General features: G+C 38.8%; 1 protein-coding gene across 6 annotated transcripts in view; it reads right to left on the reverse strand.

Moving 5' to 3' along the window:
• The window catches only part of TNS1 (tensin 1), a 236,648-nt gene that overhangs the window by 135,875 nt on the left and 80,080 nt on the right, over positions 1-20,693 (reverse strand). For all 6 annotated transcript variants that reach the window (XM_070952600.1, XM_070952525.1, XM_070952672.1 and 3 more), the window contains exon 2: positions 9,208-9,246. In XM_070952600.1, the coding sequence (XP_070808701.1) occupies positions 9,208-9,231 (24 nt within the window). In that variant the 5' untranslated portion in view covers positions 9,232-9,246. The remainder of the gene's footprint in view (positions 1-9,207; positions 9,247-20,693) is intronic.

Raw genomic sequence — 20,693 nt, forward strand, 5'->3', positions numbered from 1 at the left:
TAGGAATTTGGTGCCGTAGGTGCTTTCAGGAAGACCAATCCCTTATTTAGGTTGGGAAGCAGAATTAGAACTCTCATGTCAAGGAACTCTCAACATGACAACATTCTGTCTATATTATTAGAGCATGACAGCTACCCTTGGACTTGGGACAGATCTCCAGAGCAAGTTCTCCAGGAGAACTTCTAACATCTCGCCGTTTCCTTGTCAAACCCACAATAACGGTTCCAAAGTGACTAGAGCATGTGCCTTCTACAGATAAACTTCCATGTCATACTGGAAAGTATTCTCAAGGACCCACATCTGGCATGTTTAATATTTAAAGATGCCAGTATGTTTACAAAGATTAATCTTGTACTGAGATAATAAGAAGCAAGTCAGTTATGGAAATAGCCTTACAGGGCATCTTGCCAAGAGAAGCTTGAAACCCTCATGCATCATAAATAAAAGCCACATTTTGGGAAGAAATGTTGGAATTTGGAGGAACATTGAATTTATCTGGGGTTTCAGCAGATTTTCCATAAGCATCAGAAGACATGTTCCATACGATAACTTGCCTAGTTCTCTTTCTGCAAATAAACCATTACATCCCCCAAAACAATCTCAATGGTAGCAAACCAGTTTCCCAAATTAGATGCCTCTGGCAAAGGATCACAGCATATTTGGAAGACTTCCATACAGTCACCAAAAATGGAGACGCGCTTATCTCAAGTTGCCAGAGTAGAACATTAAAAGTTGGGTTTTGCCTCTTCTACCTTTTCTGTTCATTGATATAATTGTAAGATAAAACAATTCTACTTCTATACTTTGCATTGCTAAATGGAGTTTCTGAGATAGACACCTCTTTTTTTTTATTATCAACTCCAATAATGAAAGATACACGGCCTCTGAATAAAGCCATTCCATTTTGCTGCTATGCAATTATCAGGGCAGTAACAAATAAATATGTTAAGAGAAAGCACACTATATCTTTGATTACAGTGCAGCAGATACTGATTCACAGTTACCCTCTTTTAGCAGCAAATGCCTGCTTCCTTAGCTGTGATATGAAGTTGTAGTCAAGATGCTTACTGGGCCCTTAAATTGGAATCTAGGCTGACATGCAGGTTCATCTTATAATGCAGATAGAGCAACCCACAGGACATGGGCTGCCACTCCCTCCCTTTCTGTTTCTGGAAAGATATGGGGCAAATGAGGAATTGCGTCACCTAGAGGTGACACATGGACCAACCACTGAAGACACCTGCTCCCCTTTGTATCCTCAACATCCTAAAACTGCTTCAGATTTCTCAGCTCTTTTGCAAAACTGAAACACCAACTAAGTATCTTGCAGCAACTTGAATAATAATCCAATCTCTCAACTGCATGAAGCAGAATCCCCCAAAAGATGATGATATTCCTCCAGAAAACCTTTATCTGCACTCTTCAGTTTCCCTGAAAAACTTGCCTGGATAACCACACTAATAAAAGCAAAGCTGTTTTGTTGTTGTTGTTGTTGTTGTTGTTGTTGTTGTTGACTGGCAATCCAGGATCTACTCAATTCTGTGCTGAATGATCTAACACACATTGCTTAAGCAAGCCTACATCAGCATCCAATTTGTCATCCTGTGGTTTCCAAATGCTACCACATGGTGAAAATGCTTCCCACCTCATGAAAGGCTGTGCTTATTTTAAGTGCAAGCATCAGAAAATGTTCATCCCCTGAATAGAGAATATTAGTAATCCCAATCAAGGACATACTTAATTTTCAGGTTTCTTCTAAAATTGGCTTTTCTATTATATAGCTGGTAAGGGGGCTGACCCAAAGATGCATCCCACCCAGCCCCACTCCCTGGGTGATCCAAGGACACCGTTTTCACTGCTAAACTCTGCTTTAGTCAGACTTGGCAGAACCAGACTAGGGCCTAAAATATGATTGGCCCAGGAAGTGGGTGGTTAAAATATGCAAGAGTTACCAAGCAATTTGAAGCTTTTGCTAAGACAGGCCCCACCCTCCCAGACTCAGTGGAATATAGTCAGCCAAAAGAATCTGCCTTTGAAAGCTGGACACTTCCTATATGAAAACGAAGCAAAAAAAAAAATTAAAAACCCATTGCGTTAGCATTATTAAATTAAACTTAGTGAAATGCAATGTAATAATAATAGAAGGGCAACATTGCAAAGGAGCACCAATTTCCTTGGTGCAGGAGGGGATCCAATGTGTATACCAGCAACCTTCAATAAAAGAGATCACTCCAAGGGGCTTGCCCAAACTTACCACACAACTGAAAAATGCAGGAAAATCCAAAGTGGATGACAAGCAAGAAACAAGCATCAGCCCTTGGGATACAGTTTGCCCAGAACTATATAGAATAATTACACCCATTAAATGATCAACTGGTGTGAGCATGTACATGTGGATAATGAAAAAGACTCAGCTCTAATTTATCTAACAACCTACTTTGGCTATCTTTTCACTATTGTGCCTTGAACAGGTATCTCAAGACTCAGAGATCTTGGATACATGAGATTAATTCTGGCATCTTGATTCTGAGGAAGTGGATAGGGTGATCTGTGGGATGAATTCTACCATATGGGGTCTCAATTGATGCCCAAATTGGATCCTTCAGGAAACACAATTCAGTAGGACCATGGCTGGATTAAAGTGTCTTTTGGGGGAAGGATCCAGTTGATTTGGGCAAATAGTATTTCATCCCCAATCATCCTTTTTTTAAAAAAACAAAAAATTGTTCAGAAAATTGGAATACTGTATCCTAGTGGAAGCAGTTTATCTAGTTCTTTTCCGAACAGGATTCAAAACTGGACATGGAATGGAAACCAACTCCCACCATGACAGCTGAACTTTGGATGAGAGAGTGCAAATCTCCCTTTTAGACCTCCAGGTGATATCACTGATGACAATATTCTTCTGGGCTTTCTGCAAGGATTAGGAATGGAGAGCATGTTCCACTTCTTCCTAAGAAGATAATATAAGGCAGGATAATGGGAGAAAAGACACCCACAAATGTCTTATGCTCACTTATGGTTTATCTCAGAGATCATCCCTTTCCACTCTACTGCGTAACCTCTATATGAACTTGAGGAGAAGTCAGCTCAGCATGAAGCATCACCAATATGCTGATACTAACAAATTACGTGACACCATCACTAGTAGTAAAAATCTTTGCCTGGAGGTTGTGAGGAATGGGACGGGAAGAAACATGTGATACTAAATCTTGGAAAAATTGAATTTGCTGCTTATTTAGAAACTAACATTTTGCCTGATCACAGATAGCTCTCAATGGGGAAGGGAAGCATTTTGACTGACCTACTGACAGCTCCCTTTGAAAGGGAAGGCCTGTGACTTACTACTAGATAGGCAGGTAGAGAAAGTCATTTGGTGCAGGGCTAAGGCACTAGGATAGAAACTGGAAGACTGTGAGTTCTAGTCCTGCCTTAGGTATGAAACCAGCTTAGTGACTTTTTTTTTAGGGGACACGGTGGCTCAGTGGGTAAGACGTTGAGCTTGTCGATTGAAAGGTCGGCAATTCAGCGGTTCAAATCCCTAGTGCCGCATAACGGGGTGAGTTCCCGTTACTTGTCCCAGCTTCTGCCAACCTAGCAGTTCGAAAGCACGTAAAAGTAAAAAAAATAGGGACCACCTTTCGTGAGAAGGTAACAGCGTTCCATGCACCTTTGACATTTAATCATGCCGGCCACATGACCACGGAGACGTCTTCAGACAATGCTGGCTCTTCGGCTTTGAAACGGAGATGAGCACTGCTCCCTAGAGTTGGGAACAACTAGCATATATGTGCGAGGAGAACCTTTACCTTAAGTGATTTTGGGTCAGCCCCTTTTTCTCAGCCCTAGGAAGCAGGCAAAGGCAAACCACTTCCAAAATCTCAAGAAAACTACAGAGGCTTGTCTAGGAGTTCACCAGAAGTCAACAATGACTCTAAAATATCCCCTCAAAAAGACAGGTAGAAACCAGGTCCTTGTCCACAGGTAACAAGTATGCTGGTGGTTTTAGGGAAGCTTTAACACAAGAAGTAATAGCTATGTCTGAAGATTATCAGCTAGATATAGAGAGGCTTCGGGACATTCCAGCTTCTCCTATTTGTATAACTGGTAAACCTCAACCATTCATTATGAAGTTTCCTATATTTGTTGTCAGGAATGACATTTTACAAGAAGGCCTGATCCCAATGAATAATTGAAAGGGGAGATCATAAATTTCATATTATGTTTTCCCTGATTATACTAAAGTTCAATGACACAGATGTTCAACACTATGAGAAATATTGCATGAGAAAAGAATTTTCCATATTTCACCAAGTACCCAGCCAATTTTTAAAATTATAATTATTAAGAGGCATTTAGAAAACAATATGTAATTCTGTGTAAATAAAAAATAATCTTATCCTTTTACGTTCCTGTAGAAGGGGGAGGATTATTTATTTTTTCCTGTTATTATAATTATTTCTATCCAAGCTTTTAAACTTATCTCTGTCTCTTAATTACATGTTCTTTTTCTATTCATATGACCTTGGCGAAAGGGAAATATTGCAAACAGTAGAGGTTTTTTTTAACCAATCTGTATTTCTTTTCTTCCTTTTTTTTCTCTCACTCTTCCTTGCTTTTCTTTTTTGTCTTCTAAATTTACCTTCTTTAAAAATCCATATATTTTAATGGGCTAATTGATAGAACATTTTGCCTGTTCCCTGATAGTTTTTGTAATATTTAATCATCCAGTTAGCTAATATCCTAACATTTTTGACTATAGAAAAACAGGACTTAAGAGATTTTATTTTAAATTTTATTATTTATTTTAAATTTTATTATTATTTTGCATTTTTCTTATTTTGGGAAGCAGTAGCTTGTCTTTTGATGCAATCCAGATGCAGTATGCTTGGATAAAGTAACATGCCATTTTTATTTATTGTTGGTTTTAAAACTATTTAACAGCAGTCTGGAATATTAAAGGATTTGGTGTCCAAGTATCGACCAAATTTAAGTAAAGGGGTAGGAGAAGAACTGAATTTGGTTTTCTATAGTATCCCTATTTCCCCTTTTATGGAATGTTTGGATGGAAAAAGTTTACATAAGTGACAATTCTAAACATTCAAGAAATGTCATTTTAATTAACATATCTTCTAAGTTGTCTGTTGAAAAAGTATCAGAAAGATAAGTCATTTTTAAATACTTATTGCCATACATCAAGATTTAGGAAAACTTAATTTCTGTGGTCCAATCATAAATACATAATTGTTTTGAATATCTGTAAACTAATCAGCAGACCATGTAATAGATGGAAGTGATTCGAATCAAACTTTTAATCTTTCTTAACATTTCACTACCTAAATTATATTCTCGGATTCATAATATTTTCCAAGACTACATGTCTGAATTTAGCTGAATGAATATTTTGTGTTCCCCAAAGGGAATATATACTTTCCTTTCTTCCATATAAGAGAAATTCTTTTTGGTTAAATTATTTCCTGATAGTTCATTCTTCTGTATCTAAACTTAAAGCATGTGATTCTACTACAATTTCAATCCATGCTCTTGTGATCCTTACTATTTTATCTGCTTTAAAAAGTACATGCATTCTTTACATGGTCCTTGATCTTTGCTGAACAATACAGACTTTACTAAACAGATGGAACAGGAAATGGCAGAGTTTTTTTTTTATTAACAGTGATTCAGTTACATCATTGTCTTTGATATAGACCATCTCCAAAGTATTTATCTGAGGTTGAATGATCACATATGCTGCTTATAAAATAAAGCAACAAGCTTGATTGAATTATTAGTTCATTATCCTACCCATTTCCTGACCAATATTTTACAGTTAAAGTTACAATATCTCTGTTAAAGATGAACTTAATACTGCTTTATGCTTCCAAAGTAGAATTTTATTATACTGCATCAAGCAAAGCAGAAATATTGAGAAAGAGAGACAAATGTAGCGTATTCTTCAGGCAAACATAAATGTACCAGTTATTGGAGATGCAAATAGTGTGCAGATTCCCATTCTTCAGCAAAAGATGGCAAGACAGTTTGCTTTTAACAAAAAGTAAAATTATCACAAGGACCAGATTACTAATCTCGCTTCACTTTCTTAGTTTAAGAAACAGTCACTACAGATAAATCTATGAAATTGGAGAAAACTCCTGATCTTCGATGGTTCAGTATATTGTATATTGGGCCCTATAATCTCCTATTTTCCTGAGTGACTTTTTTCCCCAAATAAATTCGTTTTTCAGTTTTAATGAGGCAAATATTATAATTATTCCTAAACCAGAGAAGGATATTACCATATATTCTAATTGTCTATCACTTGCCTTGGTCAATTGGATGCTAAGGATTTTAACAGCTACAGGTAGTCCTCAATTTACAACAGTTTGGTTAGTGACCATTCACAGTTACAACGGCACTGAAAAATGTGGCTTATGACCGTTTTTCATAGTTACAATCGTTGCAGAATCCTCATGATCATGTGATCAAAATTCAGATGCTAGGCAACTGGCTTATATTTACGATGGTTGAAGTGTCCCCAGGTCATGTGATCCCCTTTTGCAACCTTCTGACAAGCAAAGTCAATGGGGGAACCAGATTCACTTAACAACCAGGCTACTAACTTATCAACTGCAGTGATTCACTTAACAACTGTGGCAAGAAAAGATGTAAAATGGGGCAAAACTCACTTAACAAATGTCTCACTTAACAACAGAAATTTTGGGCTCAATTGTGGTCGTAAATCAAGGACTATCTGTATTTGGAACCAGTTTATCCAACTACTTCCAACTACTGTGTACCAAGCTCAGCCAGGATTTATTCAGGGTTAGGCTTCTGATTTTTATAATGTTCTTGTTTTAACTTAAAATAAACAGGATTCAGCAGCTACAGCCCTGAATGTTGAGAAAGCATTTTTGTATGGGTTTTTTTTTTAACATGCTCTTACTTTTTTGGGAGTTTCCTCAAAAAGTTTTTGTTTGGATTAATATAATTTACTCAGATCTTGAATCATATAATTTACTCAGTTCCTAAATCAGGAATTAAGATTAATGGTGTGCCTCTCCTTTGTGAAATTTATGAGTTACATACCAAAGATGTCTTTTTTTTTAAAAAAAAAATGGCTTAAGGACATCTTGTCTAGACAATTAAAAACACTGAAAACATTAATGTGAGTAGACTTGAGTGTAGGGAATAAAATTCCATATATAGATCACATGGTAACTTTTACAGATAGATCAAAACTCTCTATTCCTAATCTTATTTCATTAATACATGATTTTCATACCCTGATTATTCTATAAACGAGAATAAATCAGAATTTATGCCAATAGGACATTTCTCATTTCATTAATATATATGTTTCACATCTTACCTAATTATTCTATAAAACGGAATAAATCTGAATTTATTTCCAATAGGCCACGCAACAATAAGTAGTACAGTATTGTGGTTTTAGATTGTGTTCCAACCATTTTGTTTATCTTGATTAAAACTTTCAAAGAGATGGCTTATTAAATACAGTTTGGACTTGTGCTATTATTGCCACATTTTAGTGTGAAATCAAGAATGTTTTAATATGACCCTGTATAGATTGCAATATTAAATATGCATGTGTTCTTCTTTCCTTTATAGATATTAGTTGAAATGTAATGACATGAAGAGCTGTGGATTTGTCAGAGAGTTAAGAAAGTTATCTCTGAATACCTAAAATCTACGCTTGATCTGTAACAATGGGTTGTTGATATGCGTCACTTGCCAATAATTGAATAACTTTTTTCAACAAGGAAGATTTGAAAGCAATGTGAGACATTAAATTCCCACATGGTCCCAAGGAAATGGTCTGTTACCAGTAGTTACATTCCTTCCTGTTGAAAAGGGAGTGGTTTCTAGGCCATTATATTACATAAGACATGTTCTTGGAAATCTTATCTACTTGAGAATATCTAATATAGGGAAGATTTTATATGGGCTTCATCCCAACTCATCAACCAAGATTTATAATACCCAGGAAATCTCAGGGCATCATTTTCTAATATTAGGCTTCTGAGCCATTATGAGTTCTCAGCCTTAATATGAGAGAATGCCTGAGGAATCTCCTAAACAAGGCAAATCTTGACAGAGTTTCAATTCTCTCTCATGGAGGAGGGAGGGGGTAAACAAAGACAATATTGCTTCTTGCTGGGCCCTTTAACAGTTCCTTAGCATTTTGTTGCTTCATTGTGTATACACACTCACACTCCTTCTCCTCCTCCTCCTCCTCCTCCTCCTTATCATCATCATCTCTTGCCTTTATTTTGTACAACTTGAGGGAGCACACATTATTCCTCAGACTCTTATCTTCCCGTTAACATCAATCTTGTAAGAGTGGGTTGGGCTAAAAGAGAGAAAGGAAAAAGTAGCCAAAAGTCCCCAAAGCCAGCATCCACATCTAAGAATGGACTTGAACACACTAACTGCTGATTTCTCATCCAGCAACTTCAGAAATATACCAAAATGGCATGGAGTAAATCTAGATCAATATTCGAATAGTCCAGTTCAACAGTTCACAATAAGTCATTGCGTTTTTACCAATATAATAACGGCTGGACAATCTTCACAGCCCTAATGTGATAACAAAAGCAAGATGCCAAATTGAATTCAATTGGTATAATTCTGTTTGCAGAACCAAAAAGTATAACGCAAAGGAGGGATCCAGCAGGTTGACAGAGAAGACCAATTAGAAACCCTACTGCATAATGAGAAATGTGCTTCCATCACCCATTACACATACTGAAAATATGTGTACACCAGTAAATATGCAAACTGCGCAATATTCATCTATAATTAAATTCTGAAAACAAATATAGGAAAATTCCTGCTTTTCTTTAGTTTTCATGTTTTAATGGAAAGATATACAGATCTTGTTTGTATGCAGCCAATTCTTTGGTATGAAATGTGCAGTTGCTGGGGGTTTTCTGTATTTTCTCCATTGATCGTATTTTTGGAAACATTGAGGAAAATCTATTAAAAATGAAGAACATACAAACTTGCAGCAGAGTTTGCGTGCATATGGGTGCTTTTCCAACAAGTTGTTGTCTCTTCTAATTCCTAAACTTCACCTACCTACTTTCATCTCAACAATTAAGTGCTTTAGGCAATTTTCTGGGCAGAAAAATGAGATACAATAGATAAAAGCAAGGGACAAAGAAAAAGAAAAGGAAACACACTTACCAGCTCATGATTGCCAGCAGGCATGCAAGGTGTGGCAGCCTAAAAGAGCAAGACACAAAGGAGACCCAACATTAGCAGTCATAATACAGAAAAAAGCAAGATAACACGTATTTCGACTGAACACTGGTACCTCCCTCTTACCATCTAACAGCAGTCACATTTACTTACTTACTTTACTTACTTACTTACTTACTTACTTACTTACTTACTTACTTACTTACTTACTTGATTTTTATCCCACCTTTAATAAGTAACTCAAGGGGACAAACATACATAATTCTTCCTCCTCCTCATTTTCACCCATAACAACAACCCTGTGAGGTGCGTTGAGTTGAGAGGGAGTGACTGGTTCCAAGTCACCCAGTTGGCTTTCATGCCAATGGTGGGACTAGAACTCTCACTGTCTCCTGGTTTCTACACCTCTGGCTCACCATTACACCAAACTGGCTCAACCACTGATACACCAAAATAAACCAAATACACCAAACATTGATGCTGAGCATTTCTATCTGTGCATGGAAATTATTTGCTCCCTGTAAAGTAACTGAATGTTTAGGCAGATTTTAGAATAGGTGTTTGGGAAAGGATCCAAAATGTACATTGATTGAGTGATCCACACTGTAAGAACCCATCAAAATTTGTTTTCTCAAGCAACTGCCCAGGATTAAATCAAGGCTTATCAAGGCTGTACTCTAGAGGATTTGTTCACTAGACAACATCAGCTGCCAAGGCCAGAGGCCTAGTGTTATAAGAAAACATTACTGAGCAAAAGGAGGGATATTGCAGTTTTAACACTTAATATTTATTTATTAATTAGTTTTTTTTCCCAATTTTAAATAAAACAACTACAGTGCTTGACAATAAGACAGGACTCTGGCAACTTACAAATATGGGCTTTGATGAGATCCTGAACCCCATTTTTTTCATCTTTTATTGCCAAATTTTACTGGCAGTTTTCAAAAACATCCCAATGCATGGCTGACAAATAATAGTAGTAATTGTAGTACTAGTAAAAATAGCACCTATGTGCTATTATAGAATACCATGAAAACAGAAGCAAACATGAATTATTAAAAAAAAATGTTACACAAAAAATAAAAGTAGAATAAAATCCAATGGGAAATTTCAACCTGTTTGGGGAAAACCACTGTGTCGGTCTCTTGCCTATCGTATCTTTGAGTTGCACACACAAAAAAGTGTTGCATCTAGCCACCAAAACCTATTACTATTATATTTATATCCTATGAAATTCAACGAGGCTTACATTCATTCAGTCTTCCCTTCTTTTTATTTTCAGAATGGGAAGATGATGAAAGGGAGCGTATGATGGCTCCAAAATCATTCAATGAAATCTGTGGTGGTATGCGGACATACACCAAGTACATCCTGATCTTCTAGTAAGCAGTAAAGAGATGGAAAAGTCCAGTGAATATTTTTGTACTGGTATTTCTAACATTCTAAAATATAAATAATACAGATCTTTCTCAGCTTTGCATTATATAGCCTTTTGAATACCAGCATACCTTGCTTACAAGATTAACTATTTCACATTCCCCCCTCCCCCCCAAAAAAATGTTGTTTCGGATCAATGTTCAGAAAACATCTCTGCAATCTCTTTCATATCGGTTTGTTTCACGGTACCACTCTAAATCAACAAACAAACCTACTACATCTTGCAGCCATGACTACTTCTTAAGATGAAGAACATAAAGACTAATTCTTAAGATAAAGAAATATATAAAAAAAATAACTGGTGTGAAGGCCCTGAATTCCACTAGAACACCTGATAGTCAGAGACCTGAAGCACCCTGGATTGTGGATCATAAAAGTGGTTTAGCTTTTGATACCGTGTTAACCCGAAAATATATCTTATATTTGTCTTATATTTTTTTGAACCCTGAAATAAGCGCTTGGTCTTATTGCCATGCGCTCAAAAGCCCGATTGGGCTTATTATCGGGGGATGTCCTATTTTGGGGAAAACAGGGTATGAATTTGTTAGCCATTTATCCCTGCATCATCTCAGAGTTGACAAATAACTCTGACACATGCATATCATAAGAAAGTAATCAAAGGTATGTTATTAGCATTAATATTTAAATACTGAGATTTCTTCACTAGGGTTCTTGATTTTGAAGCAACTGATCAGGGTTGCTGTTTTCTTCCTCGGCCAGCATTAACTATGAATTGCAGGGAATTCTTTGTGGGGTGGGAGTTAAGAGTTAAAAGGATGTTTCCCTATTGCCTTCCTAGCACAGGGGCTCTCTAGAAGAGCAAGAAGGCCTCTTCCCCAACACAGCTAGCTCCTCCGATCCCCAGAGGCCCCTTTATGTGGAAAAACTATTTGAGTGCTAAAATAAGTAATAATAAAAAAGAAAGTTGGCCTCAACTAAGAGAAGTCTCATATCCACTTAATTGAACCCCCATGCTATAAGAATGCTTGTAGAACAAAAGGGGACAGGGGAGGTGTTTTTTTTTTTTCCACAAATGCCATGTAAACATCAAGTCCAGCCAAACTTCCATTTCAATCATTTCCAGAGGCAACTGCATTTGGCCTTTTGGTCCTTGGGAGATGTTCTTCTATAATGTGCCAGTTCTTTTCTCTCTCTTCCCCCCCCCTTCCTTTTTTTGTACTGGAAACTGCTTACAATCTTTACTGTTTACAGAAAGAAAGAATGAAGTTATTGACTTCCAAACAGCAGAGGGCATCAATAGATTAGCTTGCAAAAGAACATGAAATCTAACCACATTTTGTTTTACAAATTGCTCTTGCATCTTCATTAATAGATGCAGGTTCATTTGCCAGATTTGGTAGGTATGTCTGGCTACATGGTCAGGCAACCATGTATCTTCTGAGCAGCAGTGAACACCCCCCCCCCCCCGGTTTTATCTGGCTCGCCGAACCAGTAGCTCCAGCGGTGGGAGGTTCGGGCCACCTGCCGGGACATCATTACGTCCCATTTTTTTACCATCCACGCATGTGCAGAAGAGGTGTGTCTCCCACGCACTCCTGTTCCTGAACCAGTAGCGAAGGTAAGTGGATTTCACCACTGCTTCTGAGCATGATTGAAGGCAACACAACAGCAAAGACATTATGTCTATTCCCATCACCCCATTTCACAGTACTATGTCCTATCACCATAATGCCTTATGTCAGGGGGTCAGAGACGCTTGGGGGGGGGAGGAAGCGATGTCATCACAAGGAGTTCACGAAGGCTTGAAGAAATGTTATGATTTAAACCTTGAGTTAAGACCTGGGGGGTGGTGTCGGTGGCCACAAAAATTTTAAAGGGGGTCCCTGATGAAGAAATGGTTAAGAACCACTGCCTTCTGTCCTCACTCATTCAGTACCCAGAAAGGTATTCTTAGAGCCTTTCCACATTTACATCTCATTATGGTATCAACCTATCTCAATTTTTTGTGTTTTCTCTTTTCTCCTCTTCTTTGTACTGGCAGTCCAGAAATATAAAAGTGAAGTGATCTGTTTAGGACAGAGTTCCCCAACCTTTTCGTCTTTTGGGGGGTGGGAATGGTTCTGCGTGCACAGTGGACAAACATATGTGTTTGCCATATAAGGGAGGCTGAAGTTGATACCAGAAGGTAAGAGCTAGTCAGTTGAAGATGGAAGAAGGAGAGATGCTTATGTTTCTTCACTTGGTCATAGTTTTGCAGCCCTATCAGGCAACACGCTGGAGCTGGGATACCCTTAAGCAAGTGATAGTTCCAAGCAATGCACAGCTCTATTTGTGCAAGCAGCGGGCACACACACATGTTGCTCGCACAAATGGGGCATATGCACACACCCTCACTGCTTGTACAAGTGGGAATGTGCATGCTCACCCACCACTTCCACTGCCCAGTTCCAAAAGGCTCAAGACCCACCAGTAGTGGGCCGCAGCCCAGGGGTTAGGAACCCCTGGTTTAAGAGTCTGACAAGCCACTTCTGTTTATTCAGAGCCAACAGAGATTTCCATGAGGTGCTAGAGTGGCAAGCAGGTAAAATTCTGGTGAACTGATGTTTTGTAACTGGCTAGGTCATACCAGGCAGCTGTTTTGTGTGAACGGGCAAGCCCCCAAAGCAACCAATTTGTGAGAGCACTAACAACACATATTCAAAATTCCAAATGGCCCATTCCCAAAACACTTGAAGACCTTTGATACAATAGTAATGACCAGATTTTGACACGGGGAATAAATAAATAAATTGTTGACAACAATCTGCCAATGCCACATGCGTGTGTCATTAGGAGACTCAGCTGCCAGTAATGAATTATTACAAATGAAGTACTTTTAAATGCTGCTGTTAAATCTTTAAGAGTCTTTTAAGAGGCATTCCAATACTGAAGATCTGTGAGCGAAGCCCAGTTTTCGATGGCGTCATGGGGAGAGTGTCAGCAGTACAAAGAAAGAGCCCAATTAAACAGTATAACGTATTTCTTTTATCCATGAGTTGACTTCCATAAACAATCCCAGACTTCCCACATCACAGACTACAGAACATGGTTTCATTTAGTATACCAAACTGTATAACATCACATCTCAGACAAATAAGAAGCACTCCAAAGGACTATATAAGTGAAGACATGCATTTCCTGCCCATAAGAAGCTTACAGAGTTGAAAGGCAGTGACAGTTCATCTTAGGACACCCAAGAGTTTCTTGGGCTATGAGTGGACAAATGTGTTTGCCATATAAGGGAGGCTGAAGTTGATACCAGAAGGTAAGAGCTAGTCAGTTGAAGATGGAAGAAGGAGAGATGCTTATGTTTCTTCGCTTGGTCATAGTTTTGCAGCCCTATCAGGCAACACGCTGGAGCTGGGATACCCTTAAGCAAGTGATAGTTCCAAGCAAGCAAGAGCGTGTTGCTCCATACAATGTTCTTGTTGTTTGCTGAGCTGTGCCGGGAGAGAAACCCTTCCCCCTTGCCTATAATGGAGTTATATCTTTAAAACAACAACAAAAGGGCATCACCAGACAACCACATGAAAATACAGTCTAGCAGTCCTTGAGCCAAAATAAAAGAATGCCAGCAATTTTGCTGCCCCAGCAAGCCCTTGTCTCAGGTAACAAACTTAGTGAAGAGTGCTGTCTTTACAATTTTAAATCAGTTACACAACCAGAAGAACATGGTTCTTTTTCAATGGTCTGGGCAGCACACCACTAGTCCTGTCTTCAAAACATAGGTTTAGCACTCTTCCCAGGGCACAAAATCCACATTTAAAAAAAAAAATAGGTCTACCATCCTTTCAGAATACAGTAATTTAAACCTAACTATGTTAGGACTTACACAGACTGGTTATAAACAAGTAGTTCTCATTTAGTGGCCACAATTGGGACTCGGTCGTTAAGTCAGGTGGTTGCTAAGCAAAACCATGACTGTACTTATGATCTTACTTCAGCTTTCCTTCGCTATACAGAATTGCAAAAGTTGTAAATGCGAGGATTGATCATAAAGTTTCTTTTTCATCACCGTTGTAACTGGAACTAGCTAGCTTGTGACTAGTTACAAATGAGATAATCACTAAACAAGGAATGCCTGTATATAACCAGACTGTGTAAGACTTAACATAGTTCTTAGAAGTTCAGAAAACAGCATTCAGAAATTATGGAAGCAATGACCATGCATGAACCGGGTGTCTAGTCTCTCCTGCCATACAAGTCAAAAATGGTCTTGGAGAAGAGCTCCTAGTGAACAGATGGGAAGGGTGTGCCCATATCAGCCTAAAATGGCCAATGGCAGTTGAGAAAATAACTGCTTCAACCATCCACGCTCTCAATGGAGCATCCCAAATCATATTAACAACTGGGAGATACTGAAAATATTACCTAAGATATCTTTAAGCTGTCTCAGCAATGAAATGGGAATGAGATGAAGACAATGTTATGTTGCTTAACATAAAACTATCTATCAGGGCATACTCATACTGTGAATAGGAAATAAGGTTGATCCCCAAGTTTTCAGGAATATAAAACCTAAGCTGGCTTAGTTCTCAGGTTGAAACAACTGTGACACTGTATTTTTCATAACACTGAGGAGGTGCCACCATGGTGGTAGGAGCAAAGAGATGAATCCTTCATGCTAAGTTTCATTATATACTTGATAATATCCTGCTCCTGAGTTGCAGAGCACAAGGCTTTGAAAACAATATAATGGATCATTATTTGGACATTATTTGGCTTTCTATGTCCTTCAAAAAAGCATCCAGCATCTGTTCACATTCACTATTAATGCATGGATAGTAATTTAGGGAACCGAACTGTTCTGTGTTGTCTGCAAATTGAATTTCAGTTTAGGGAAGAAAAAAAAAGCTCTTGGTTCTGCCCTTATCATGGCTAGACATATAAATAATGAGTCAAGACTTTCCTTCCTTTTTTCCCAGGTGGATCTCAGAGTCACAATTTTTGCTTGCAACATCACAATCCATTAGATTCAACAACATAGATTTGGAGCAACCCACACAAGACAAGTAACATGTCCATTTGGGGCACCTATTGGCTGGCCTAAAATTATTTGTTATGTATCAGACATCCTTAGGTGGTAGCTGTTATCATTACCTTTTCAGCTATGGCTTCTCTATTTCTACAGGTTTAATTCACCCTAGGAATGCTTTTTCATTCCCCTCTGTCCTACCAGTTTCCACAAAGTGTTTAGATGGAATTAAAACACTTAGGCGTTCCAGGTCTTTTTTGTGGTTTCCAGAAAGAGACAAAATTTCTACACTCCCACAGAACAAACAATTTGTGGGCAGATTAATTTTTTAGTGGCGAGCCACTACTAAATTATCAACATAGCAAAAGTGTATCTGGGTAACTCCCATTGACTGCAGAGAAGATGTCTTTGGAATTGGCTTTTTGATCTTTTTGGGCCCAGGAAGAACCTGCTTGCCTTCTGTTAAATGAAGAGAAAGGCAGAAACGGTGAGATGATCGTACTGTTTTCCTACAGACTGCAGCAAAGTTACGGATGCTATTTGTAGCTAAGTAGCTGATAGCACTGAAAATACACAATAAAGAATGTTTCCTGAGGCGAAAACTATTTGCTGTACCCACTAAAAAACATCTCTGATAATTTACCCAAGTGACCAAACAAGGCTCATTAGGAAACATTTCCTCTCCCCTCCGCATGTAGCAACCTGCCCATCAGATGCACATTCCTGTATTATCTTCCTACTCAGGGTAGAGAAGAGGGTTTTTGCAGTCCTAATTATTTGATCTCCCTTCCCACCCAAAGGCTCCCTGCTGCCTAACTGTTCCCTGGCCAACACTGTACACATTCCAGGGTCTCTGTTTGTGTTCTCTCCTCTGTTTTGTTATGGGCTGAGTGGTTGCGGCTTTTTTTTTTTTTTTAACCTAATGGAGAAATGCTACCATAAAAGGGCCTACTCCTAGCCTTCAGGGCTGGCCCTGATCCACAAAGCGCAAGGAATGTTCTGCTTGGACCCACTTGTGAGTTACAAACAGGGAGAGATTTTGGCTCAAGGAAGAGGTTATGTTTACACAGCATCTCTAGGCAATTGCACAGAGGAGGCCAATGTTTCAGAAGCTATAGGGTCCTGCTGTACACCTGCATTTAGCTCCTCTCCTTCGTGAATTTTTCTATCCATTAGGATTGATGTCTCCAAATTGTGGTTCAATCACGTGAAATTTGGGCAGCAAATAACACATTTCTTCACTGAGATAGTCTCTCCCTGGATAAAGATAAAGGTTCCCCTCGCACATATGTGCTAGTCTTTCTGATCGACAAGCTCAGCTCTTAGTGTCTTAGCCACTGAGCCACCTAGTCAGGGCACACATTCCTTAAATAATACAATAGCTATGGGACATTACATAAACAGTGATTTCCCCTTTGTTGTGAAGTACTATGGAGCCCTAATGAAGTACCATCTCTATTCTGCAGAATTAAACAACTGTGTGTAGTTTTACATGAAGACTTATGCTACTTTTCCAAAATCATTTTTGTAATAAATTAGAAGAACATGTAACAATAGAATTTCATAACCAAACTACATAGGCACACACCCACAAGAAAAGCCTGGCATTCTCTCCTACAAGAATGTGGCCCAAATAATAAGGGCCTTTTACGAACTTGCTTCAACTGTACATCTCTAACAGTAAAATGTTAACAAAAATAAGGGCCAATGATGGTAACTTTACTAATCATACATTTGCCAATGAGGCTGATAGACAGCTATATCCACTTTTTGTAAGTGGATAACGTATTTTCCCTGTATTTTGTACATACAAAACTTGCCAAGTTAGCACACAAGTATTACAGCATGAACTACTGGAAAGAATTTACTCAGATGTTAATCAAGGACTTAGAAGTGGAGCTTAAAGGACAGAGGGGAAAATAAAGGATTGTACCAAAATGCAAAATAAATTCTAAATCTCAATCCATTAATCCACTTTATAGCAACAGTGCAAAACAAAAAACCCCAACTGAGTTTGTATATTATACTCAGTAGTGTTGGAAGCTGACCAGAACTGTTCTTCCTCCCAATGAAACCATGCATTATTACATAGTTAATCCTGGTGATTCTGAAGACTCAATTGAGGCATTTTCCCTGAAATTTATCTAACATAAAAATGTCCCACTGAGATGTCAAAAATCTATCATACAGCCTCTCTGGTCCTGCAACTATATTTACAAACTTAGTGGTAATTAATTTCTACTGTATCTCATGTATTCAAGAGCCAATGAGATAAATCCTGACAGCTTTGTCTCTTCTTCATAAAAGCATCACAATGAAACATGCTCAACAGACAAGTGGTATTCCGTACTTTTTCTAACCTGGAATTCTCCATAGTCACTGGAAATCTTAGCATTAGCCCTGTCAGTGCCTCTGGAGTATTCATCTACTGGGAGGATAAATCCTAGTCCCGTGATGGCGAACCTGTGGCACACGGAGCCATATCGGTGAGCACGCAAGTTCAGCTCCAGCGTGCATGCACGCGCCAGCCAACTGATTTTCGGGCCTTTTGGGCCCACTGGAAGTCAGGAAAAAGGCTGTTTCCGGCTTCCGGAGGGCCTCCGGGGGAGTTGGGAAGGCCATTTTTGCCCTCCCCAGCCTCCTAGAAAGGCTCTGGAGCCTGGGGAGAACGAAAAACAGGCCTACCTTGCCATCGCATGCCAAAAGTGGGGGGAGCGCGGGGGGGGGTCACACATGCATGCACGGGGGCTGGGCGCATAGAATTATGGGTGTGGGCATGCGCGCAAGCGACCCCCCACGCACTCCCCCCACTTTTGGCATGCAATGGCAAAAAGGTTAGCCATCACTGCCCTAGTCTATATTGCTTTCAAAGTAAAATACATGATGGTACACAGTGATTCTGCATCTTGCTCTTACTCATAATATCTAAATATGCCTGCCTCTCCATTTATAGGAAAGTCGCACAAAATCCACAACATTCGAACTGTACAGATTGACTTTATTACATCATTATTTCACATGCCTAAAACATGTACCCTGTGACTGAGCAGCCAAGAAAATGCATCAATACATCATTGAAAAAAATCAACCCAGAGTTTGCACTTCGGGCACCAGGTTCAAATTATCCTACTTCAGACACATCTGAACATCTAAATTTCAGAAATGTCAGAACTGAAGAAGCTTCTTGGATGAGACACAAGACATCTTCAAGGAAAAACAAAGTTCAATTGCCTTTTGAAGAAGCACCTTTGGGACAACCATGACCTGGATGACTGAGAACCTCCATAGAGAAGGCTCTAATGCTGAGGAAAGGTGGAAGAAAAAAGAGGGGGAAAGGTGAGCAGCAGCAAGCAGGATTTATAGCAGTGATGAGTTCCCTGTGGGAAGACCTGAAAGACCAGATTAGGGGACAGAACCCTAACAAAGAAAATCTATCTGTGATCACAGAATTGACACTGAGTTAATAACACTAATCAATCAATCAATCAGAACATGTACAGGCTGAGGAAAAACAGAAACCCAAATCAAGAAGGTCATGTTACTGGCCACTAGAGAGGGCTGAGAGAATCACACGGGACACAGATAATACGCCTCCATCCCATGGGTTGTTTAAGACCTCCGTGCACAGGAGAATATCAAAATAAAGACACTCATGCCATTGACATCAGAGAGGCTCATTAGTTAGCCAAAGGTGACGCTGTTTCATCTATGGTTACCATTGGCTTGTTTGATTATTTTAAACATCCTCAAATGAACTGGCAGCAAGATGTCAGTGCATTTGATAAGTGCATTTATTGTGCAGATAAATAAATCCCAAGTTAGTGACACATGCCTCCTTTTTTTGTTATCATTTCTGGTAATACAGTGTAAGTCTTCAGACAGAAAACATTAAACATTTGATAAATGTATACGTTCAGCTAAAGAAAAAGGACATTCACAGCGTCTACAGAATGTAGAATGAATACAATTTCCTGCTCTAGACTCCAAAACTAATAAAACAATTTCATGTTACATATTTGGACTTTAGGGCTGAATTCTGAAATTTCTTTCTCCTCAAACTGAAAATGAAATTCAGTTTCTGGTGATAGATTCTGGAGCAGGTTTTCAAAACCTGCTGGAAATGGAAGAGGAGACAGTCAAAGGAAGAGTATAAGCAATCATGTAACCATGTGAGATAGGCAGAGAATACAGAATGATACAGTATCAATACTATTTCCACTGAGGAGATTTTTATCTTAGATTCTAGATTCTAATCTGCTTAATGTTTCCTGTCTTGAACTTTATATAAAGGAGAGGTGAACAATATGTGGTCCTTCAAATGTTGTTTAAATCTAACTCCCATGAGTCTTACCCACTCAAAAGCATGAAATAATGGGAGTTGTACTCCAACAATATCTAGAGAGCTATCTCTTTTCTGTTCTTGATCAAAAGAGCCTCTCTCATTGGATCTACATGGATCTCTTAGCATCCTTCCATCTCCTTTGAGGCACATTGGTAATGTTTTTCAATATTGTTGCTGACCACTGAGGAGAAAATATCTCACGTTGATCCAGATGTCTCCTCTGTGGTCTGCTAACTGTTTTCCTGTGTCACCAATCTCATAATAGCACCAGTAAATCTTCAAAAAGTTCCTATAATCTCCACTTCACCCAAGCTCTCTACAATCGGCAGTACTTCTGATTACTGGCTCAGCATAAAAGCCGCTGCACATATGGAATTCATCAATCTCTGAGCCAGACACACAACAGTATTGATAGTACACTGGGCACCTATTCCATATTCCAGAGAAGCAAATTTATGCAGAAATCATAGAAAGCTTAGCATATGCAATCTGCATTATGCAAATTTTTTTTAATTTTTTTTTAATTTGATTTATATGCCGCCCTTCTCCAGAGACTCAGGGCGGCTTACAATGCGTTAAGCAATAGCCTTCATTCTTTTGTATATTTTATACAAAGTCAGCTTATTGCCCCCACAAACTGGGTCCTCATTTCACCTACCTTAGAAAGGATGGAAGGCTGAGTCAACCTTGAGCCTTGGAGAGATTCGAACCAGCAGA

The sequence above is a fragment of the Pituophis catenifer genome, unplaced genomic scaffold (assembly GCF_029215685.1).
Source record: "Pituophis catenifer annectens isolate HBS135680 unplaced genomic scaffold, rPitCat1.0.hap2 SCAF_1, whole genome shotgun sequence".
Lineage (NCBI taxonomy): Eukaryota > Metazoa > Chordata > Lepidosauria > Squamata > Colubridae > Pituophis > Pituophis catenifer.